At 43.6% G+C, this 25000-nt stretch overlaps 1 protein-coding gene across 5 annotated transcripts in view; it reads left to right on the forward strand.

Annotated features, from left to right (window-relative positions):
- Positions 1-25000, forward strand: part of LOC143277652 (regulatory factor X 4-like) — a 63329-nt gene that overhangs the window by 7494 nt on the left and 30835 nt on the right. For 4 of the 5 annotated variants that reach the window (XM_076582544.1, XM_076582548.1, XM_076582545.1 and 1 more), the window contains 4 exons: positions 18071-18178; positions 20393-20456; positions 22096-22219; positions 22552-22613. In XM_076582544.1, the coding sequence (XP_076438659.1) occupies positions 18109-18178; positions 20393-20456; positions 22096-22219; positions 22552-22613 (320 nt within the window). In that variant the 5' untranslated portion in view covers positions 18071-18108. The remainder of the gene's footprint in view (positions 1-18070; positions 18179-20392; positions 20457-22095; positions 22220-22551; positions 22614-25000) is intronic. The other variant, XM_076582547.1, reaches the window with a different exon arrangement.

The following is a 25000-nucleotide window of genomic DNA, read 5'->3' on the forward strand; positions in this document are numbered from 1 at the left end:
CAGTCGGTTTATCAACTCATCCGTTTGTTTTCATTTATCTGTTTGTTGTCAATAGTCTTCTTTCGTGTTAATGTAATATGCAGTCAATTGAAGTTTACTTTTTCTTCTTACTTTTTCCAGTAACTGTTTATTTTCTTTCTTTCTTCATAAAAACAGTTCATTCCTTTCTTCCCCCCCCCCCCCTTCCTTTCTTTCTTTCCCTTTCTTTCTTGTTTTAATGTCTTTCCATGTGTGTACTTTTATGTATTGGTATCTAGCTGACTTTGCAAACTTTGGTGAGTAAGGCAAGACAAGGAGTTTATTTGTTGTGCCCCATGGGAGCATTGAAACATTACATACGTTCATCTTTTACACATATCCTGTAAATAAAAAAGAGTGATGTCATAAACTAGAAATAGGCTCATTCGTTCAATCACTCAATATACACATTGACAAGTACTATTTCGCTCATTATGCAGACAAACAAAAATCATTTTATGTCAATAGACAAAACATTAATGAAAAGAACATCGTTTTGCAGAAACAAAGGATTTAAGTTTGAACAGTAAAACAATATTGTAATGAATTCTGTTGCATTGCATTGCTTTTTCGCCACAGTGGATTTCTCTGTATGAAATTCGGGCTGCTCTCCCCTCGTAGAGCAATCACCACAGTGTGGCGATACCCTTTTTTTTCTTCTTTTATTTTCTGTCTGCGAGTGTATGTGTTATACTATCAAAGTAGATTTTTCTACAGAGTCCTGGGACAATCCTTTTGTTGAAGTGGGTTCTTTTTTTTATCCGAATGACTGGAGTCCAGACCACCACTCAAGGTCTAGTGGGTGGAGGGAGTGGGGAGAGGGAGCCGGGCTGGGGAGGGAGGGCAGCGAGGGGGAGGGGACTGGGGGGGGGGATTATGGCCTGTGTGGGATTCATGCACTCAGACAAAATTTCTTTTGAACAGATCTCTTGAAAGTGAAAACCATTTTCCAGATAGAGATCGGATATAAAGAAAAAATAATGGATGTTTAGATGAAATAGGGAATGAAAAGAAGATTAATTTCAGGATAAGTTTAAACAATAATCTGAAATATACATTGGCAATTTTGATGACTTCATTTATCCATTAGATTGTATTTGATTAACTGTTGGTTTAATTAACTTTATATCAGAACAACTGAAAGAACGGTCATCACAGACAGAATGTGACATTTCTTTCTTGCCATTTTCATATTTGATAACAATAATCGTTATGAGTTGGGGGTTTTCCAATTCATCTTTTATATTCTCGGAAGAGAACAACAACAAAAAATGGTTTAAAAAAAACCCCAACCAAACAAACAACAACAACTACAAAAAACCCAAAGAAAATAATTATCCTTCAATACGTCACACACAAGACGCTCTTGTGATGAAGGCGAACGGGCGAAAATTTTAGAATGGCAAATGAAAAATAATGGAGGACAGTTACTTTCTTTGGAGTTTATTTACCATTTTATTCAAGATTCTAGAAGCATGATACTCGATTACATTTCGTAATGTCTGTCTGACATCTAAGTAATGGGCATTTCTTGTTGGACTTAAAGTCACACCAGTCATGTTAATCATATCGACATAATTTTGCACATCACATCTGTCTTTGGATTAATTGAAAGTGAATTGCTCCCCCCAGACCTTGAGTGGTGGTCTGGATGCTAGTCATTCGATTGACATGATATGCCGAAACCCCATGTGCAGCATGTATTTAGCGCATGTGAAAGAACCCACGGCACAAAGAGAGTTGTCCCTGGCAACATTCTGAAGAAAACTCCACTTTCTTCGTAATACACTTGCAGTTGGAGCTGCACTGTTTTCGACAGGGAGAGCAGCATGGATTTCACTCAGAGAAAATAATTTGTCGTGACAGAGACAGAGACAGAGAGGGTGTGGAGAGAGAGAGACAGAGACAGAGAGGGTGTGGAGGGAGGGAGGGAGAGAGAGAGAGAGAAAAAAATAAAAGCAATGCAGGACATTGCAAAAAATAACCGTCTTGACAAAAAGGAAAAATCTTTTATGTATGACTTTTGAAAGGATTGTTTGTTCAGTCGGTTTTTGATTTAGTAACACCCAACAAATGCCATGGTTATATATATATATATATATATATATATATATATATATATATATATATATATATATATATATATATATATATAATTTTGTAGAACAGTGACGTTTTTATTTTATTCTATTTTCTTATGTTATTTCATTTCATCTTATCTCATTTTATTCTATTTTTATTTTATTTTCAGGAAGCATGATACAATGATTTTGACGGAATGTCTGTATGACGACTAATTGAAAGGCCTTTTTTACTAGAATTAGGAGCACGAGTCACGTTTATTGTCTCTATATCGATATGATTTTGCATATCAGAACTTTCTTTGGATTAAGTGAGGGCGAATTGCTCCCCTCTAATCTTCATCATCATCATGATCAGTTGTTTTTTTGTTTTTGTTTTTTGTTCAATCAATCAAAAACACTTTATTAATCCACATGGAAATTAAGTTGTGCAATCACAGGCTCATTGTAAACACTGGCATAAAATCATGCGCAACATAAGAAGAGATTAAAACTAGTCAAATAAGAATTCCCAATAGCTGACGATATACTAACCCCCCCACCCCCCACCCCCCCACTTGTTGTTGTTGGTTTTGGTTTTCTTTTGGGGGTTTTTGTGTGTGTTGTTGTTGTTGTTTTTTGTTGTTGTTGGTTTTGTTTGTTTGTTTTTTTGTGTGTTTTTTGTTTGTTTGATTGTTTTTTTGGTGTGTGGTTTTTTTCGGGAGGAGTGGGGGGTTTGGGGGGAAGGGGGGTTTTTGCTGTTGCATTTTGGATTGTTCATGTTGATGTTGTTGATGATGATAGTGCAAGTGTTGTTCTTTTTTCTTCTTTCTTGTGTGTGTGTGTGTGTGTGTCCTTGTCATTAGGGAAGATAACACTTAGTGGGTTATTTTTCATGAAAATAAATTATATGATTTGGAAATACTGGGGTATGATTTGTTACTCAAATTTCGCGCTACTGTTTGACATTATATATATATATATATATATATATATATATATATATATATATAGATAGATAGATAGATAGATAGATAGATAGATATAATATATATATATATATATATATATATATATATATATATATATATATATATATATATATATATAAGGTAGCTAGTTACTTTGTTGAAATGAAATCTTGTTTATAGCTCAGCTTACAGTCACTGAGTTAGTCAGTTAATCAGTCAGTCAGTTATTTTAGTTAGGCCTAATTAGTTGGCTATTCAGTCAGTCAGTCAGTGAATTAGTTAGTCAGTTCGCTGGTCAATCAGTTAGTTGCTTGGCTGGTTAGCTAGATAGTTAGCATGCTAGGTGGTTCGTTAGTTACACAGTAAGCAGTCATTGTTACTGTATATGGCCGTTTCTGTCTTGTTATTTCTCTACTAACACCCCCTTTCCCCACTTCTCTCTCTCTGTATATACATGAATATATATTACCTATCTCTGTTATATATATATATATGTATGTATGTGTATATATATATATATATATATATATATATATATATATATATATATATATATATATATAATCACTAACGTGTGTACAAAAATGCAGATTCAGTAAGTTTCAACAAATGAGCACGTTCTTCAGTGGGGGGAAAAAACAACACACAACCAAAAAACAACTTGTGACGTCAAACCTCTACATCTCTAAAAGAGACTGTCTGTCGGTGATTACGTCACAATTCTGTCTGACGTCACAAGCTATGTGAATGAAAGACTGTCCGAGACACGTGAATATTCTTCTTCCTGGACAAAATGGATTCTTTCCCTGGCTCTGTGGATACGTCAGGTATGTTGTGTAGATATTGTATGTTGATACAGCATTAACACACTACCAGTTCACACACGTATACCCTCGCGCGCGCGCACACACACACACACACACACACACACACACACACTCTGCCTCTCTGTCTCTCAGTCTGTGTGTGTGTGTGTGTGAGCATATACAAGGCCTCTTCTTTTCCCACACCCACTTCCCCAACTCCCGTTCAACTTTCAACCCCTGTCGTTCCCGTGCCGCCCTTGTCTTTTTTTAATATCACTCTCAGCAAAATCGAAAAAGAACACTACCAATACATAATACACAAAAGACAATACAATGCAATGCCATTCAACATAATGAATACGACATGTATATGATAAACATTTTACGCTAAAAATGATAAGCGCCCATAGGCAGCTCTCGGTCGGGTCTACCCAGGAAGGCAGCCAGTTGTCCAAACGACTCCGTGTTTGTGAAGCGCTTAGAGCTTGGTCTTTGACCCAGGATAGGAGCTATAAAAGTATCCAGATTAACTCACTCAGTACGGCAAGTCCTCTCTTCTCCTCTACACAGACCCCTCGGATGTCCAGTGGGTGTCTGAATGACCCAACCTTTAGCTTCCGTCGTCAGAATTGTGGTATTCTTTGTCAACATTCACTTCTTCAGTATAAGAGCCTTCCACTTGCAATATTTTGATGATGGTAACTGGGGTGAAACGCTGTTAACGTCGTCTCTTTCGCCGTTCGTATGGAGAGAGTTATTAATCACTCAAATTTTGACACAGTGCAGTTTCTTTTTTGTTTTTGTTTTTATTGAAGGATTTTTTTTTTTTTTAGTGCGACACAGTGAACTGCAACTTCTTCTCTCTTTTTTTTAATTAAAAAAATATTTACAATGGATTGCTTGGCAGCTTTTTTTTTTCTTTCTGAAACAGTGCAGCACTGTATATATCTGCAGCTGAAAATAATGCAGCAAACTATAGGCTGTACAATGGAGTGCAATGGACCACAATTTAATTTTCTTTTTGTTTTGTTTTTTAAGTATAATGTGACACGGCTGATTTTTGCGATGTCATACAATGCAGCACTCACACACTCAATGAATCAATCAGAATAATTAATCAACCAATGAGGAATACTATATCATTGCTCGCTTACTCACCACTCACCCACTCACTCACTCACTAAACCAATCATTAAATCGATCAGGAATACTCTGTCTTTGCACTCACTCACTCTCGTACTCTCACTCATTCACTCAGTCGCTCAATCAATGAGAAATACTATAGGCCTATCTCTGTTGTCGCTATGCAGTGTGACACAGATTGATGTACACTGTGATACAATGCAGCACATTACTTATATACAGGCACGTTATTTTCACTTATCTTGTACGCTTACATACTTTTTGCTGTGTATTGCATTCAGTGAAAGAAAATTGAAAACAGGAAATGGGAAAATCATATGATCAAAGACCCATTGTTGAAACAGCAACAGCAGCAACAACGACAACGAAAATATCACACACACACACACACACACACACACACACACACAAGAAAAAGTGTGGAAAAAGGTTGAGGTTAGATCACTCTCTCTCTCTCTCTCTCTCTCTCTCTCTCTCTCTCTCTCTCTCTCTCTTCTCTCACTCACTGAGGAAGAAAGAAAACGGAAGAAGAAAGAATGGTCTGCTGCCGTGTCGATCCGGGATTCAGACCACGTGCACTTCCGATTTTCTTGATATCAGTCATTTTGTCTGACCTTTTTTCTGTTGCTCTATTATCTATTTTCTGATGCAAGTATTCTATCAGATTTTGTTGTTGTTTGTTTGTTTCTTTTGTTTTAAAAAAAAAAATTATCGGTTGATCAACAGTTTGTGTATGTGGTACATTTATATTTCACCCTCTTCTTTTTTTTTCTTTTCTGTTTGTTTCTATCTATCTATCGATCGATCTATCTGTCTGTCTGTCTGTCTTTATCTATCTGCCTATCTATCTTTCCGTTTGTTTGTCCATCTGTCGATGTATCTATCTGTCTTCCGTTTATATGTCTACTTATCTATCGAACTGTAAGTCTGTTCTTCTGCCCGTCTGTCAATCTATCTATTTGTCTTTCCGTTTGTCCGTCCGTTTGTCGATGAATATGTCTGTCTTCCGTTTATTTACCTATCTATCTAATTGTCAGTCTGCTCCGATATCTATCTATCTATCTATCTGTCTACCCATCTATCTGTCTATCTATCTATCTGTCTGTCTGTCTGTCTGTCTAACTATCTATCTATCCGTTTGTCCGTCCGTCTGTCGATGTATATTTGTCTTCCGTTTATCCATGTATCTATCAATCTATTCAATCTATCTACGTACCTACCTGTCTGTCAGTCTATCCATGTATCTATCTATGTATAGAAGAAGAAGAAATTTTCTGCGAAGAAGACAGTTACTGGGAATGATGTTTGTCGTCATTTTTGGCAAACAGGCATTTGTTAAAGACTGCTTCACGGCCCCGTTTCGGCATGGTGTTGTGTCCTTGGGAAAGGCGCTTTACTCCGAATTTCCTCACTCCACCCAGGTGTGCATGGGTGCCTGACTTCGGTTGGGGAAGGTTCAAAAGGCGGAAGGAAAGAACTGGGCCCCGCCTTCCCATGTTGAGCTTGATGGTAGGCATCCTTCAGTCTCGGAAGACTATGGAGTTGCGCTCTAGGTGTTTAGTCTGGTACAGCGTCGGGTGTGGCTGGCCAGTCCGACGCGGGAATGACAGTCCCTGTGGCAGAGGGCACAGATGAAGTCTGACGCTGGTCTGTCTGCCTGGGCTGCAGCCTTTCTTCTCATTCTCTTTTCCTCGTGCTGCTGAGCGAGTGTCTCTTCGAACTTGGAAAGACCTTTCTGCACAGTCTGTCTCCAGGCTGACCGTTCGAGGGCTGTTGCTTCTCAGGTGTTCTGGTCGATGTTCAAGGCGTGTAGGTCCCTCTTGCACACGTCTTTGAATCGCAGCTGTGGTCTGCCTGTGGGACGTTTTCCCTGCACAAGTTCTCCGTAGAGGAGGTCTTTAGGGATCCGTCCGTCGTCCATGCGCACGACATGGCCGAGCCAGCGCATACGTCTCTGTTTCAGCAGCGTGTACATGCTGGTGCATCCAGCTCTTTCCAGGACAGTGTTGTTTGGGACCTTGTCCTGCCAGGTGATGTTCAGAATGCGTCGGAGGCTACGCATGTGAAAAGCATTGAGCTTTCGCTCTTGTCGGGCACACAAAGTCCAGGACTCGCTGCCATACAGGAGGGTGCTCACGACGCAGGCTCTGTAGATCTCGATCTTTGTGTGCTCAGTCAGCTTGCTGTTGTTCCATGCTTTCTTTGTCATTCTGGTCATGGTGGTAGCTGCCTTGCCGATGCGCCTGTTGAGCTCTGCGTCAAGTGAGAGGGTGTCTGAGATAGTTGAGCCCAGATAAACGAAGTCGTGGACGACATCCAGTTCATGGTCATTGATGCTGATGGCTGGGGGAGAGTCAACATCTTGTCCCATGACCTGTGTTTTCTTCAAGCTAATGGTAAGCCCGAAGTCTTGGCAGGCATCGCTGAAGCGAGTCATGAGCTGCTGTAGGTCCTCGGCTGAGTGGGCGGTTACTGCTGCGTCGTCTGCAAAGAGGAAGTCACGCAGGCACCTCAGCTGGACTTTAGTCTTGGCTCTTAGTCTGGAGAGGTTGAAGAGCTTTCCATCTGTCCTGGTTCGGAGGTAGATACCTTCAGCTGGAGGACCAAATGCGTGTTTCAGCATCACAGCAAAGAAGATTCCAAACAGTGTGGGAGCCAGGACGCAACCCTGTTTCACTCCACTCCGTATGTTGAAGGCAGCTGATGTTGAGCCGTCAAAGACGACGGTGTCTTTCATGTCTTCGTGGAAGGATCTGATGATGCTGAGAAGTTTGGGTGGACATCTGATCTTGGGAAGTATCTTGAAGAGGCCATCCATACTGACCAGATCGAAAGCCTTTAATAAAGCTGGATAAAGATTATAGGTATCCTCCCTTGTATACAACGATAATAGTGATATATACCCCTCTCTGTATAGATCTATGATAAAAGTGATATGTACCTCTTCACTATATCTATGATAAATATGAAATATACCTCCCCTCGATATCTATAAACGAGACAGGTATCCTCCCCTCTATACCTATGATAAAGGTGATATATACCTCCCCTCTACAGCTATGATAAAAGTGATATATACCTCCCCCCCTATATATCTGTGATATGATATGATATATACCTCCCGTTTTATCTATAATAAAGGTGATAGGTATCCTTCCCTGTACACATATGATAATAGTGATACATACCTCCCCTCTATACCTATGATAAAGGAGATATATGTCGTCTCCTCTATATCAGTAATATATCCCACGTCAACACACACACACACACACACACACACACACACACACACACACACACACTCAGACATATGCACACTTTCACGCACATACAGATGTGTGTGTGCAAGAGAGATAGAGAGTGGGAGGGTGGGGGGGGGGGGTATAATGGTCTCCTGGCTGGTTCGCCAAAGTACCTTCTTGAAAAGCTCCAGAACAGTGCCGCCAGATAGGTCTACAATTCACATAGATGGGAACACGTCACACCTCTCTTACACTGGCTACCTGTTAAGTAGAATCAACTACAAAATTCTATTTCTCTGTTTCTAATCTCTAGGCCTGTCCGAGATATCTTACAGATAATAATGATCGACAGTATACATCCCTTCCCGTCAGCTCCGTTCTTCTGATAATCGTCGGTTTCGCATCCTGTCAATCGTACTGTCAGCGTTCTTTCTCTTTCCATGACCCAGAACAAAGTCCTTCTGTCAGCGTTCTTTCTCTTTCCATGACCCAGAACAAAGTCCTTCTGTCAGCGTTCTTTCTCTTTCCATGACCCAGAACAAAGTCCTTCTGTCAGCGTTCTTTCTCTTTCCATGACCCAGAACAAAGTCCTTCTGTCAGCATTCTTTCTCTTTCCATGACCCTCTCTGTCAGAACAAAGTCCTTCTGTCAGCGTTCTTTCTCTTTCCATGACCCAGAACAAAGTCCTTCTGTCAGCATTCTTTCTCTTTCCATGACCCTCTCTGTCAGAACAAAGTCCTGTCAGCGTGCTTTCTCTTTCCATGACCCAGAACAAAGTCCTTCTGTCAGCGTTCTTTCTCTTTCCATGACCCAGAACAAAGTCCTTCTGTCAGCGTTCTTTCTCTTTCCATGACCCAGAACAAAGTCCTTCTGTCAGCGTTCTTTCTCTTTCCATGACCCAGAACAAAGTCCTGTCAGCGTTCTTTCTCTTTCCATGATCCCCTCTGTCAGAACAAAGTCCTTCTGTCAGCGTTCTTTCTCTTTCCATGACCCCCTCTGTCAGAACAAAGTCCTTCTGTCAGCGTTCTTTCTCTTTCCATGACCCAGAACAAAGTCCTTCTGTCAGCATTCTTTCTCTTTCCATGACCCCCTCTGTCAGAACAAAGTCCTTCTGTCAGCGTTCTTTCTCTTTCCATGACCCAGAACAAAGTCCTTCTGTCAGCGTTCTTTCTCTTTCCATGACCCAGAACAAAGTCCTTCTGTCAGCGTGCTTTCTCTTTCCATGACCCAGAACAAAGTCCTTCTGTCAGCGTTCTTTGTCTTTCCATGACCCAGAACAAAGTCCTTCTGTCAGCATTCTTTCTCTTTCCATGACCCAGAACAAAGTCCTTCTGTCAGCGTTCTTTCTCTTTCCATGACCCAGAACAAAGTCCTTCTGTCAGCGTTCTTTCTCTTTCCATGACCCAGAACAAAGTCCTTCTGTCAGCGTTCTTTCTCTTTCCATGACCCAGAACAAAGTCCTTCTGTCAGCATTCTTTCTCTTTCCATGACCCTCTCTGTCAGAACAAAGTCCTTCTGTCAGCGTTCTTTCTCTTTCCATGACCCAGAACAAAGTCCTTCTGTCAGCATTCTTTCTCTTTCCATGACCCTCTCTGTCAGAACAAAGTCCTGTCAGCGTGCTTTCTCTTTCCATGACCCAGAACAAAGTCCTTCTGTCAGCGTTCTTTCTCTTTCCATGACCCAGAACAAAGTCCTTCTGTCAGCGTTCTTTCTCTTTCCATGACCCAGAACAAAGTCCTTCTGTCAGCGTTCTTTCTCTTTCCATGACCCAGAACAAAGTCCTGTCAGCGTTCTTTCTCTTTCCATGATCCCCTCTGTCAGAACAAAGTCCTTCTGTCAGCGTTCTTTCTCTTTCCATGACCCCCTCTGTCAGAACAAAGTCCTTCTGTCAGCGTTCTTTCTCTTTCCATGACCCAGAACAAAGTCCTTCTGTCAGCATTCTTTCTCTTTCCATGACCCCCTCTGTCAGAACAAAGTCCTTCTGTCAGCGTGCTTTCTCTTTCCATGACCCAGAACAAAGTCCTTCTGTCAGCGTTCTTTCTCTTTCCATGACCCAGAACAAAGTCCTTCTGTCAGCGTGCTTTCTCTTTCCATGACCCAGAACAAAGTCCTTCTGTCAGCGTTCTTTGTCTTTCCATGACCCAGAACAAAGTCCTTCTGTCAGCATTCTTTCTCTTTCCATGACCCAGAACAAAGTCCTTCTGTCAGCGTGCTTTCTCTTTCCATGACCCAGAACAAAGTCCTTCTGTCAGCGTTCTTTGTCTTTCCATGACCCCCTCTGTCAGAACAAAGTCCTTCTGTCAGCGTTCTTTCTCTTTCCATGACCCCCTCTGTCAGAACAAAGTCCTTCTGTCAGCGTTCTTTCTCTTTCCATGACCCCCTCTGTCAGAACAAAGTCCTTCTGTCAGCGTTCTTTCTCTTTCCATGACCCAGAACAAAGTCCTTCTGTCAGCATTCTTTCTCTTTCCATGACCCTCTCTGTCAGAACAAAGTCCTGTCAGCGTGCTTTCTCTTTCCATGACCCAGAACAAAGTCCTTCTGTCAGCGTTCTTTCTCTTTCCATGACCCAGAACAAAGTCCTTCTGTCAGCGTTCTTTCTCTTTCCATGACCCAGAACAAAGTCCTTCTGTCAGCGTTCTTTCTCTTTCCATGACCCAGAACAAAGTCCTGTCAGCGTTCTTTCTCTTTCCATGATCCCCTCTGTCAGAACAAAGTCCTTCTGTCAGCGTTCTTTCTCTTTCCATGACCCCCTCTGTCAGAACAAAGTCCTTCTGTCAGCGTTCTTTCTCTTTCCATGACCCAGAACAAAGTCCTTCTGTCAGCATTCTTTCTCTTTCCATGACCCCCTCTGTCAGAACAAAGTCCTTCTGTCAGCGTGCTTTCTCTTTCCATGACCCAGAACAAAGTCCTTCTGTCAGCGTTCTTTCTCTTTCCATGACCCAGAACAAAGTCCTTCTGTCAGCGTGCTTTCTCTTTCCATGACCCAGAACAAAGTCCTTCTGTCAGCGTTCTTTGTCTTTCCATGACCCAGAACAAAGTCCTTCTGTCAGCATTCTTTCTCTTTCCATGACCCAGAACAAAGTCCTTCTGTCAGCGTGCTTTCTCTTTCCATGACCCAGAACAAAGTCCTTCTGTCAGCGTTCTTTGTCTTTCCATGACCCCCTCTGTCAGAACAAAGTCCTTCTGTCAGCGTTCTTTCTCTTTCCATGACCCCCTCTGTCAGAACAAAGTCCTTCTGTCAGCGTTCTTTCTCTTTCCATGACCCAGAACAGAGTCCTTCTGTCAGCGTTCTTTCTCTTTCCATGACCCAGAACAAAGTCCTATCAGCGTTCTTTCTCTTTCCATGACCCAGAACAAAGTCCTTCTGTCAGCGTTCTTTCTCTTTCCCTGGCCCAGCTGTCTGGAACCAACTCCCTGTGCAGACCACGAACTCCGTTTCTTCCACTTCATTCACGTCTCTCCTGAAAACACACGTTATTTTACACCAGTGAAGAAACATGCATCCTCCCACCCTATTGTTCTCTCGTGTCGTGTGTTTGTGTGTTCGTGTGTGCGCGCGCGCGCGTTTGTGTGTGTGTGTTTACCTGTTTCTGTATAGCGCTTAGAGCCCTATTGAGAGACCAGACGCTATATAATTCACATTATATATTCTCTCTCTCTCTCTCTCTCTCTCTCTCTATATATATATATATATATATATAAGATTTATATACCGGCCCCCCATCCCCCACACACATATGCATTGTATTATACTGATTACATTTACTGCCGCGTAATAAGGGAAATGGAGACGAGGAGCTTATACGGGCACGGTTTATGCATCCTGTGTTGTACTTATATTTTTATGTTACTGCGTGACGTTGTTACAATTTTATGTCACTGTGTGACGCTGTTTTAGTCCTGGCTCAGCCTCTGACGTGATTTCTTCGTTGCTAGGAAACGTGTAGTGCTTCCGGTGTGTGTGTGTGTGTTCCCGATCTCCCAGGTCGACGCATGTGCAGACCTACTTGTGCCTGAACCCTCTTTGCGTGTATACGCATGCAGAAAACGATGTAATGATAGAAACAATGATGGACGTGGAAGATCACTCATACATACGAGTGAAGGTGGGAGTTGCAGCCCACGAACGAAGGAGAAAAAGTAGATGACGTGCAAAGTTTGTTGTTGTTGCTGTTGTAGTGGTCCTTCTTCTTCCTCCTCCTCTTCTTTTTCTCCTCCTCTTCCTCCTCCTCCTCCTCATCATCAGCATATTCATTTATCTGTCCCTCTCTCTAGCTCTGTCTCTATCTATCAGTCTGTCTGCCTATATATATGTCTGTCAATCAATCAGTTTGTCAATCAATCTATCCACCTATCTATTCATCTGTCTGCTTACTTTGTATTTGTATTTATTGTCTGCTTGTCTGTTCGTCTGTCTAAATGTCTGTCTGAATGCCTGTCTGCCTGTATGTCTTTGGATAAGATTAAAGTTCCCATGGCCTATCACTCCCATCAGGGAAGTGAATTAAGACCTACCGTGCCTAGAGCTGGGCATAGGAAGGCGGGGCCCACTCCTCTCCTTCCGCCGTTTTAACCCTTCCCCAACCGAAGTCAGGTACCCGTTCACACCTGGGTGGAGTGAGGAAAAGCAGAGTGAAGTCCCTTTCCCAAGGACAACAACGCCATGCCGACACAGAGCTTTGAACCCTGGTCAGTGGTGAACACTGGTTGAGAAGTCCAACGACTAATCGATTTTGTCATGGCGTTTCCGTCTGTCTGTCTACACCTCGTTTCTTTTTTCTTTGTTCGTGAACGTGGTGGTGTATTGTGTTACTCTTTTTTGTCCCAACAGATTTCTCTGTGTGAAATTCGGGCTGCTCTCCCCAGGGAGAGCGCGTCGTTACACTGAGAGCGCCACCCATTTTGTTTGTTGTTTTTTTCCTGCGTGCGTGTGTGTATGTGGTATGTGAAACGAGAAATTTACACGAAGAGAGAGAGAGAGATTTATTGTCGTAGATAGACAAAACAAACAAAACGATTATTTGCGCGCGCGCGCGCACGCACGCACGCACGCACGCACACACAACACAACACAACACTAAGCCCGCCCCATATACAAACAAACATCTTGTTTGCTGACAAACTAAAAAAGTCAACAAGTCCCCTACAACCACCCACCACCACCCCCTCCCCCAAACCCCACTCTTTAACCTCCACCAACCATTCACCCCCCGTCCCAGCTCCTCCCCTGACCTCCCCCACCCCTTTGGAGGATCTCCGAGACAACCGTCGCCCAGGGAGGGGGAATCCCTCCGTCGCAATTCGTCCGCGTGCATTCCGATGTGTTGGGACCGTTTCCCAGGAGCGTTTGCCCAAGCGTGACGCGGCTGCGTTTGATTGTCCTTTAAAAGGCGCTCCTTCACTCCCTCCCTCCCTGCCTACCCCCTCTCCTCCCTCCTCCCCCTCCTCCCGGTCTCTCTCTTTCCCTTCCTTCTCTTTCCGTTCTCTCTTTCTGTCTCTCTCTGTATCTGTGTCTCTGTCTGTCTGTGTGTGTTTCTCTTTGTGTCTCTGTCTCAGTGTGTGTGTGTGTGTGTGTGTGTGTGTTACTGGTTCTCTGTCTGTCTGTCTGTGTGGGTTTCTCTTTGTGTCTCTCTGTCTCTCTCTGTCTCTGTCTCAGTGTGTGTGTCTGTGTCTGACTAGTTCTCTGTGTCTCCGTGTGTCTCTGTCTCTGTCTCTCTCTGTCTCTGTCTGTCTCTCCCTTCTCTCTTTCTTTCTCTCTTTCTGTCTCTGTCTCTCTGTCTCTATTTCTCTCTCTCTCTCTCCCTTCTCTCTCTGTCTCCCTCTCTTTCTCTGTCTCTCTCTCTGTCTGTGTCTGTCTCTCTGTCTCTCTTTCTCTGTCTGTCTCTCTCTCTCTCTCTCTGTCTCTCTCTCCTGTCAGCAGTACTATTCACCATTCCCCGCCGTTGTTTTTTTTTCTTTTCGTGGTTTATACGTGGGCTCAATGCCATGTTTGTGTGTGGTGGTGGTGTTGTTGCTTTCTTTCTTACTTGTGTTTGTTTGTGTGTGTGTGTGTGTGTGTGTGTGTGAAGGTTTCGGTGGCAGTTGAGGGGAAGGGTTGTCATTGTCGCAGGTAGCACGACGTATCGTAAATTAATCTGTGGGTCCTGTGTGGTGAATGGGGGAGTGGCGGGACAGAAAGGGGAGGGAACGGCGAGAGACGGAAGGGAAAGAGTTAGGTACCTTTGGTCTGCTTCGTGGCTGGGACGATCTCGCCAAAGAGCTACTGGGTAAGGGTGGGAAGGGGGTTTGGGGGGTTGGAGGGGGTGGGGGGGAGAGAAAGAGACACGGAGAGAGAGAGAGACATATACAGAGAGAGTGAGAGAGACAGACAGACAGACATAGGCATACACAGAGAGCTACTGGGTAAGGGTGGGAAGGGGGCTTGGGGGTTGGGGGGGGGGGGGGGAGGAGAAAGAAAGAGACAGACAGACATATGCACAGAGAGGGGGGGGGGAGAGACACACACAGAGACATATACAGGAAGAGGAAGAGAGGCGAGGGGGGGGAGAGACCACACAAGAGACATATACAGAGAGAGGGGGGAGAGAAGAGAGACACAGAGAGAGATAGCAGAGAGAGAGGGGGAAGTAGAAAGAGACACAGAGAGAGAGACATACGCAGAGAGAGAGGGGGAGGGGGGAGGAGAAAGAGACACACAGAGAGAGAGACATACGCAGAGAGAGGGTGGGGGGAGGAGAAAGAGACACACAGAGAGAGAGACATACGCAGAGAGAGGGGGGGAGGGGGGAGGAGAAAGAGACACAAAGAGAGAGACATACGCAGAGAGAGAGGGGGAGGGGGGAGGAGAAAGAGACACACAGAGAGAGACATACGCAGAGAGAGAGGGGGAGGGGGGAGGAGAAAGAGACACACAGAGAGAGAGACATACGCAGAGAGAGAGAGAAGGGGGGAGGAGAAAGAGACACACAGAGAGAGACATACGCAGAGAGAGGGGGGGAGGAGAAAGAGACACAAAGAGAGAGACATACGCAGAGAGGGGGGGGGAGAGAGAGAAAGAGACAGAGAGAGAGAGAGACATACGCACAGAGAGAGAGAGGGGAACGAGAAAGAGACACAGAGAGAGAAAATTATACAGAGATAGAGAGGGGAGGAGGGAGAGACAGACAGAGAGGGAGAGAGAAACATACAGAGAGAGAGCGGGGAAGAGAAAGAGACACAGAGAGAGAGAGAACGAACGAACGGTTTATTATTCGGTCAGTGGGAAAAGGGTTGTACACGCAAACAAAATAACGAAATAACGATAACACGCACTGTAGAAATATTCATGACATGGATACCACGACATGTGACCAGTTATATGTCACGCAAAGACAGAAGTACATACATTCCCATAATATTTCATCAGAAAAAAAATCACATTCAGTTGGAAACAATCACACCGCAGAACCAGTTTATCAAGTTCTAATCAGGATTTCCTTCCCTTACATTTTCACAAGCATTTGCGTTCATGTCTCTGAACATATTCATTAAATTGTCCATTTTCTTGGCTGACTCTTCCATACATATTAACATCTGTTGGCAAACATCTCCCGACAGGACATTTTCATGCATCAGTTCACACGGTTCATTGTCAAGTTGGGAATCGTCGTTATTGTCCCAGTGAATGCTGTAAGTGTTTGGGGCACGAGGGCCGTGCAACTTCCTAAGCCTTTCAACTCACACATCTCTGCCTCACACGATGTGTCTGCACACGTGGATTAGGTTTGAAGAATTGTCCCTGCACGTGCATCTGTGTCGCCTCGTGCCATGTCGACCTGCTGGTCGCTTCGCTGTGCATCGGTCGGTGACAGGGGAGCAGAGGGAGGGGGGTGGTTGTCGTACCCAGACATGTCAGTGTCAACAGCTTCGATGTCAGCGTTGTCAGTGGCATAGAACAGACTGGGAGGGGTTGGCAAAAATAGAGAGAGACAGACAGACAGAGAGAGAGAGACAGACAGAGAGAGAGACGGTGTGGGAGGGAGAGAGGATGAGAGAGAAAAAGAGACAGATAGAAGAAAAGAGATACACACACACACACACACACACACACACACACACACACACACACACACAGAGAGAGAGAGAGAGAGCATGTGTATGAATGAGTTTCAGTTGAAATATAGGTAAATGGGGATGTCTTTTTTTTCTATTTAACGTGGATGGTTCTTTGTTTAATGTCACTCGTGCCGGATTTGACGTCCTTCAGTATTCCTTTGTGTCTTTGAAGAAATGGATCAGGGAGTGTGTGTGTGTGTGTGTGTGTGTGTGTGTGTGTGTGTGTGTGGTGTGTGTGTGTGTGTGTGTGTGTGTGTGTGTGGTGTGTGTGTGTGTGTGTGTGTGTGTGTGTGTGTGTGTGTGTGTGTGTGTGTGTGTGTGTGTGTGTGTGTGTGTGTGGTGTGTGTGTGTGTGGGAGTGAGGCAGTTTTGTGTTGTGGGGGTTTATGGTTTACATTGATGTGGTATCTTGCTGTTTTAGTGTTCGGATGTCTGAGGTGTTTCGTGTGTGTGTGTGTGTGTGTGAGAGAGAGAGAGAGAGAGAGAGAGAGAGAGCATGTGATAGTATCATGGCAACAAGAGATCTGTCTCTGGCAAAATGTCGTAGTAAAACCCACAGCAATATACGAATGTTTTTGTTTGTATACATGTGTGTGTGTCTGTGTGTTTGTCTGTGTGTGTGCCTCAAGGCCTGACTAAGCGCGTTGGGTTACGCTGCTGGTCAGGCATCTGCTTGGCAGATGTGGTGTAGCGTATATGGATTTGTCCGAACGCAGTGACGCCTCTTTGAGCTACTGAAACTGAAACTCTGTGTGTGTGTGTGTGTGTGTGTGTGTGTGTGTGTGTGTGTGATTAGCGTGTTTATGTGTTGTCTGTGGCAGACTTTCGTAGTAAAACCCACTTTGATATACGTGTGTGTGTTTGTGTAAGTGCACACACACACACACACACACACACACACACACACACACACACACACACACACAATTAGAGCCGAGTAGGTTGATTCTTTTACGCAGACTGGCTGGACCAATCCTTGAAGACCAACAGGTCAGTTATGTCAGAGGTCGAAGGTCATGTGCTTTGTGTGCGACGTTAATGTATAATCTGTAAAAGTAAGTACACGAAATACACATCGCTACACTGGTGTGTAAACACACAAAGTGCACATGGTTGCACAAAGCACACATCTTTACACAAAGTACACATTTCTACTTCTGTGCTTTGTGTGACAACGTGTGCTTTGTGTGGTTGTGTGTGCTTTGTGTGACTTGGTATGCTTTGTGTGATGATGTGTACTTTGTGTGACGACGTCTCCTTTATCTGACGGTGTGTGCTTTGTGTGACCTTGTATGCTTTGTGTGACGACGTGTACTTTGTGTGACGACGTCTCCTTTATCTGACGGTGTGTGCCTTGTGTGACCTGGTATGCTTTGTGTGACGACGTGTACTTTGTGTGACGGTGTGTGTTTTGTGTTATAATGTGTGCTTGTTTTGACGATGTTTGCTGTGTATGACGATGTGTAATTTGTGTTTCAAAGTGTTTGTGTGTACGCAGTCGCTACACTGGCGTAAAAAAAACAACCCACAGAAACCACGTTTTGTAAAGTAAACACACAAAGCACACACCATCACACACAAAGTGTATGTGTTTGTAAGCTAGTATAACAATGTGTCCGACGAGTTGTTCCCAGCCAGTGCTTTGTGACACGAGTTGTTCCCAGCGGGTGCTTTGTGACACGAGTTGTTCCCAGCCAGTGCTTTGTGTCACGAGTTGTTCTTTGTGTGACGCAGACTGGCTGGACCAATGTCTGCAGACCAACAGGTCAGCCATGTCAGAGGTCGGAGGTCACGACAGGTCGGCTGGTGCCGTGTGCAGCGGGGATGAGGCGGAGGACAAAGGTCTGTCTGTCTGTGTCTGTGTATCTCTGTGTATCTGTCTGTGTGTCTGTCTGTCTGTGTATCTGTCTCTGTGTGTATCTGTCTGTGTATATGTCTGTGTCTGTCTGTGTATATATCTGTCTCTGTGTGTTTGTCTGTCTGTGTATCTGTCTGTGTATCTCTCTGTGTGTGTGTGTGTGTGTGTGTGTGTCTGTCTGCTTCTCTGTGTGTATCTGTCTGTGTATATGTCTGTGTCTGTCTGTGTGTGTTTGTCTGTCTGTGTATCTCTGTGTGTGTGTGTGTGTGTGTGTGTGTGTGTGTGTCTGTGTCTGACTGTGTATATGTCTGTCTGTCTAAATGCTTGTCTCTCTGTCTGTAGCTGTCAGTTAGTCAGTGTTCATACGTCTGGTTGTCTGTCTGTCTGTCTGTCTGTCTTTATGTGTATGTTTGGAAGTCCGTCCTTCTGTCCATCTCTCTGTGTATGTGTGAATTTGTGTTTGTTTGAAAGTCTGTCAGTCCTACTGCCTGTATGTTTGTCCTTCAATTTGTCTTTCTGTGTGTGTGTGTGTTTCTTCTTCTTCTTCGTCTTCTTCTTCTTCTTCTTCTTCTTCTTCTTCTTCTTCTTCTTCTCTTTCTTCTTCTTCTTCTTCTTCTTCTTCTTCTTCTTCTTCTTCTTCTTCTTCTTCTACTTCTTCTTCTTCTTGTTATCATCATCATCATCATTATTATCATCATTATTATCAACATTAGCATTATCATTATTATATTATCATTCTTATTGTTGTGGTTATTATTAGCTTTATTATTGTTGTTGTTGTTATGATCATTTGCTTTGTTGTTATTATTATTGTTATTATTATCATTATGGTTATCATTATCATTATTATCATTATTATCATTATGGTTATCATTATCATTATTATCATTATTATCATTATGGTTATCATTATCATTATTATCATTATGGTTATTATTATCATTATTATCATTATGGTTATTATTATCATTATGGTTATTATTATCATTATTATCATTATGGTTATTATTATCATTATTATCATTATGGTTATTATTATCATTATTATCATTAGCTCTGTTTTTGTTAGCTACATTATCATATTATCATTTATAAACATTGCTATTATTATTAACATTATTAACATCATTATCAACATTATTCTTATCATTATTATTATTATCATCATCACCCTCATCACTACCACCACCATCATCATCATCATCATCATCAACATCATCACCACCATCATCACCACCACCACCATCATCATCACAACCGTCATCACCACCACCACCATCATCACCACCACCTTCATCATCATCACCAACATCATCACCAACATCATCACCATCATCATCACAACCGTCATCACCACCACCATCATCATCACCACCATCATCATCATCATCATTATCACCAACATCATCACCACCACCACCATCGTCATCATCATCACCACCACCACCACCGCCGCCACCACCATCATCATCATCATCATCATCACCACCACCACAATCCTCACCGTCACCACTATCACCATCACCAACATCAACATCATCACCACCATCATCATCATCACCACCACCACCATCATCATCATCATCATCATCATAATCACCACCATCATCACCACCAAAATCATCACCACCATCATCATCATCACCATCAGCATAATCACCATCATCATCATCACCACAATCACCATCACCATCACCACCACCATGACCAACATCACTATCATCACCACCACAACCACCACTACACTCATCATCATCATCATCACCAACATCATCACCACCATCACCACCACCACACTCATCATCATCATCATCATCATCACCACCAAAATCATCACCACCATGACCAACATCACCATCATCACCACCACCACCACCACACTCATCATCATCATCATCATCACCACCACCACCACCACCACACTCATCATCATCATCATCACCACCACCACCACCACCACCACCACACTAATCATCATCATCATCATCACCACCACCACCACCACCACCACCACACTAATCATCACCATCATCACCACCACCACCACCACACTCATCATCATCATCATCACCAACATCATCACCACCACCACCACCACCACACTCATCATCATCATCATCATCATCATCACCACCAACATCACCACCACCACCACCACCACCACCATCATCACCATCACCGTTGCCCTGTGTATCCAGCAGAAACGCTAGCCCGGGCCCGATCTGGTTCCAAGCCCCACTCCACGCCACAGACCCTGAAATGGTCAGTCAGGGACAGGGGGTGGGGGTGGGGTGAGACTTGATGGGGGGTCTTAACTGTCACACAGTCTGTCTGTCTCTCTGTCTGTCCGTTTCTGTCCGTCTCTCTGTCTGTGTGGTATCAAAATATTTTTATATTGAATAGTTTCTGCACTCTCTGCGTCGTTGCATGTTTATCTGCCCGTATTGTATTTGACAGTGAACGGTTTCTGCATTGTCTACGTTTCTGCCTGTCGGTCTGTCCATCTGTCTCTCTGTCTCTTGTTTTGACAGTGAATACTTTGAATAGTTTCTGCTTTGTCTACGTGTCTGCATGTCTGTCTGACTGTCTGTTTGTGTGTGTGCCTGTTCATCTGTCTGTATGTCTGTCTGTTGTTTTGACAGTGAACAGTTTATGCATTGTCTACGTCCGTGCCTGTCTGTCTACCTGTCTGTTTGTCTGTCTGTCTGTCTATTATTTTGACAGTGAATAGTTTCTGCATTGTCTACTTCTTTGTCTGTCTATCTATCTGTTTTTCTGTCTCTCTGTCTGTTGTTTTGACAGTGAATTGTTTCTGCATTTTCTACGTCTCTGCTTGTCTGTCTCTCCCTCTCTGTCTCTGTCTTTCCCTCTCAGTGCATCTGTTTGTCTGTCTCTGTCTATCTCTCTGTCTCTGTGTCTGTCTGTCTGTCTGTCTGTCTGTCTCTCTCCCTCTCTCTATTGGTGCATATCTGTTATGCATGTGTGGGTGTATGTGTGAATGTGTGTCTTCGTGTTTTACATTTATTTGCTTATTTATCATCATTGTTGTCTTATTTATTTAATTATTTATTTATTATTATTATCATTTTATTATTATTTTCATCACTACTACCTTTTTTTTTATATCATAATTATTATTTATTTATTTATTTAAGCTTATCTTTTTTTTTCTTTTTTTTTCTTTCTCAAGGCCTGACTAAGCGCGTTAGGTTACGCTGCTGGTCAGGCATCTGCTTGGCAGATGTGGTGTAGCGTATATGGATTTGTCCGAACGCAGTGACGCCTCCTTGAGCTACTGAAACTGAAACTCTCTCTCTCTCTCTCTCTCTCTCTCTCTCTCTCTCTCTCTCTCCGCATGTCAGCCTGTCTCTCTGTCTCTCCAACCGGTACATCATTTCTTCCTATTCTATTCATGTTTTCTTGCTAAAGCTTTCACTGTGTTGTTTACACATGTCTTTGTATTGTACTTGTATGTTTTCCATTGGACATAAGCTTTCAGTTGGGTGAACAGCAAAGTAAGAGCTGTATTATCAATGGTTTCTACATTGCAACGAGAAATCATTAACAGCTTAGTCTTTTGTCAAGGACTATGACTCTCAAACTAGGAGGCAAAATTGCACTGGCTCTTAGTGCTGCAGCCTTGGAGGCTAGTTGGCCTTTGGGAACCATCCCAGCGCCGACTGCCCAAAAACCCTCTTGGCCAAGAGAGTGGGGATGTAACTTGGGCAAGACACTCTCCACTATAATCAAATTCCAGCACACGGGACAGCGGTTACCTCCTCTGCTGTTCTGATGGTCATAGTCGAACACGACTGACTGTCATACATAGATATGTTATTTGCATATTCATAATTGACTTGGCTGTCGTGATAATGTGTTGTTGTTTGATGACCGTGGCCAGGCTTGAGGAGAACTACGAGATAGCGGAAGGGGTGTGCATACCCCGGAGTACCCTGTACTACCACTACCTGGATTTCTGTGAGGCCAACGACACACAGCCAGTCAATGCCGCTAGCTTTGGCAAGGTGAGGGGGGTGTGGGGGGTGTGGGGGGTGGGTGGGTGAGTGTGGGTGGGTGGATGGATCGGTAGGTGGGGTGTGCGTGGGTGGATGGATGGGTAGATGCTGTGTGGGTGGGTGGGTGGATGGTTGGGTAGGTGGGGTGTGGGTGGGTGGTGGGGTGTGTGGTTTATGGGTGGGTCTGTGAGTAATTGGATGTATCGATTGGGTGGAGGGATGTGTGGGTTTTGCGTGGGTGAATGGTTGGGTAGTGTCGGGAAGGTGAGTGCATGGGTTATGGGTGGATGTGTGATTATGTGTGTGTGTGTGTGACCTGATGTAACTGCTTTCTTCACCAGATCATTCGTCAGCAGTTTCCACAGATCACCACCAGGAGGCTTGGGACCCGGGGACAGTCCAAGTGAGTAGTTGTAGCAGCAGCAGTAGTAGTGGTAGCAGTAGTAGTAGTTGTAGCTATATCAGTAGTAGCAGCAGCAGTAGTAGTTGTATCAGCAGCAGCAGTAGTAGTAGTAGTAGTAGTAATAGCAGCAGCAGTAGTAGTTGTAGTAGTGGTAGCAGCAGCAGTAGTAGTAGCAGCGGCAGTAGTAGTAGTAGTAGCAGCAGAAGCAGCAGTAGTAGTTGCAGCATCGACAGCAGTAGTTATAGTAGAAGTTATACCAGCGGCAGTAGTAGCAGCAGTAGTAGAAGTAGTAGTAGCAGCGGCAGTAACAGAAGCAGCAGTAGTAGTAGCGGCAGTAATAGAAACAGTAGTAGCAGTAGCAGTAATAGAAGCAGTAGTAGCAGTAATATGGGCAGTAGTAGTAGCAGTAGCAGTAATAGAAGCAGTAGTAGTAGTAGCAGCGGCAGTAATAGAAACAGTAGTAGCAGTAGCAGTAATAGAAGCAGTAGTAGTAGTAGCAGCGGAAGTAATAGAAGCAGTAGTAGCAGCAGCAGTAGTAGTAGTAGCAGCAGCAGTAATAGTAGAAGTAGCAGTAGTAGTAGTAGCAGCGGAAGTAATAGAAGCAGTAGTAGCAGCAGCAGCAGTAGCAGCAGCAGTAGTAGTAGCAGCAGTAGTAGTAGCAGCAACACCAGTAGTAGTAGCAGCGGCAGTAGTAGCAGTAGCAGCAGCAGCAGTAGCAGTAGTAGCAGTAGCAGCAGCAGTAGTAGTTGTAGCAACGGTAGTTATAGAAGGAGTAGTAGTAGCGCCATTAACAGCAGCAGCAGTAGCAGAAGTAGTAATAGCCGCGGCCGCAGTAGTACTAGTAGTAGTAAGTGATAGTACCAGCGGCAGCAGCAGTGGTAGTAGTAGGTGTTACTGTTGTTGTAGCAGCAGCAGTAGTCGTAATAGCAGCAGCAGTAGTAATAGTAGCAGCAGCAGTCGTAATAGCAGTCGTAATAGCAGCAGCAGTAGTAATAGTAGCAGCAGCAGTCGTAATAGCAGCAGCAGCAGTATTTGGAATTCAAACCCTGAGAACACTGGAATGCCGTTTTCTCTTTCTTAAAAGAAAGCAGTAATAATTTCAATATTAGCCATACCACCCCACCCCCTCCGCACACATTTTCTAAATCAGTTCCATTATATATGTATGTATGTGTGTGGGGGGGGGGGGGGCGGGGGGGGTTGGTGTGTGGGGTTGCGTGTGCGTATGTATGCATGTGTGTGGAGGGGGCTGATGTGTACATATGCACCTTATGTATATTTGAATGTATGTGTCCATTGTGCTTGTGTGTGTGTGTGTGTGTGTGTACGTGTGTGTGTTATGAATGTGAGTGCGTGTGTGTGTTTATTTGTGTATGTGTGTGTGTGTGTTGTTTGCTGTGCAGGCATTTGATTCATTGCTCGTTGTGTGTGTGTGTCTGTGTGTGTGTGTGTGTGTGTGTGTCTGTCTGTCTGTCTGTCTCTGTCTGCCTGTCTGTCTGTGTATGTGTCTGTGTGTGCTGTGCAGGCATTTGATTTATTGCTCGTTTGTTTCTGTCTGTGTGTCTGTGCGTGGCTAGCTCTGTGAACATTACACAAAGTGTGGACGGTTGGGGTTTTTTTGTTTTTGTTTGTTTGTTTTTTGTTGGGTTTTTTTTTTTTACGCGCCCTGTGTAAATCCTATTCGTTCATTCATTTATTCAGTCATGCATACTTCGTTGTTGTTTTTTTCGTTCCACGTTGACCACCACATCAACAGTTCACCAGCGTTAGAGACATGACCAAGTGAAAGGAAGTGGAGGAGGGAAGGTGGGGCGATGGGGGGGGGGGGGGGCTGTGGAGGGTGGCTGTGGTAACCTAGCAACCTCCGGACCGGCTTTCTGTGTCTGGTTGCCCGTAGCAACGCCACTTGTGGTGAGGAATGCAACAAGAGTTTTAAAATGAAGTGTGTGTGTGGGGGGTGTGGGGGGGGGGGTCAGGGGGGTAGGGGAGGGATGGGGGACCGGAGGAGAGTGGGGATGGTGGAGGTAGGGAGGCTTGCTTCTTTATCTTATTTATTTCTGTATTTATTTGTTTTTTGTTGTTGTTGTTTTTGTTTATTTATTTATTTATTCATTTATGTATCTATTTGTGTGTTTCTTTGTTTGTTTGATCTGTTTTGTTTATTTTGTTTCTTCTTTGTTTTGTTTTGTTTTATCTTATTTGATTTTATTGTTTGGACAAATTCGAAACTGCCGTGATAAATCTTACGCTTTATAGCTTTATTTGTATTAATTTCATTATTCATTTCTTTATTTTTCTGTTCTTTCCTTAAGCTTTATAGCTTTATTTATATTTTATCATTTATTTCTTTTGTTTTCTGCTCTTTCCTTTTATTCTTATTTTCATCT

The sequence above is a fragment of the Babylonia areolata genome, chromosome 34 (assembly GCF_041734735.1).
Source record: "Babylonia areolata isolate BAREFJ2019XMU chromosome 34, ASM4173473v1, whole genome shotgun sequence".
Classification (NCBI taxonomy): domain Eukaryota; kingdom Metazoa; phylum Mollusca; class Gastropoda; order Neogastropoda; family Buccinidae; genus Babylonia; species Babylonia areolata.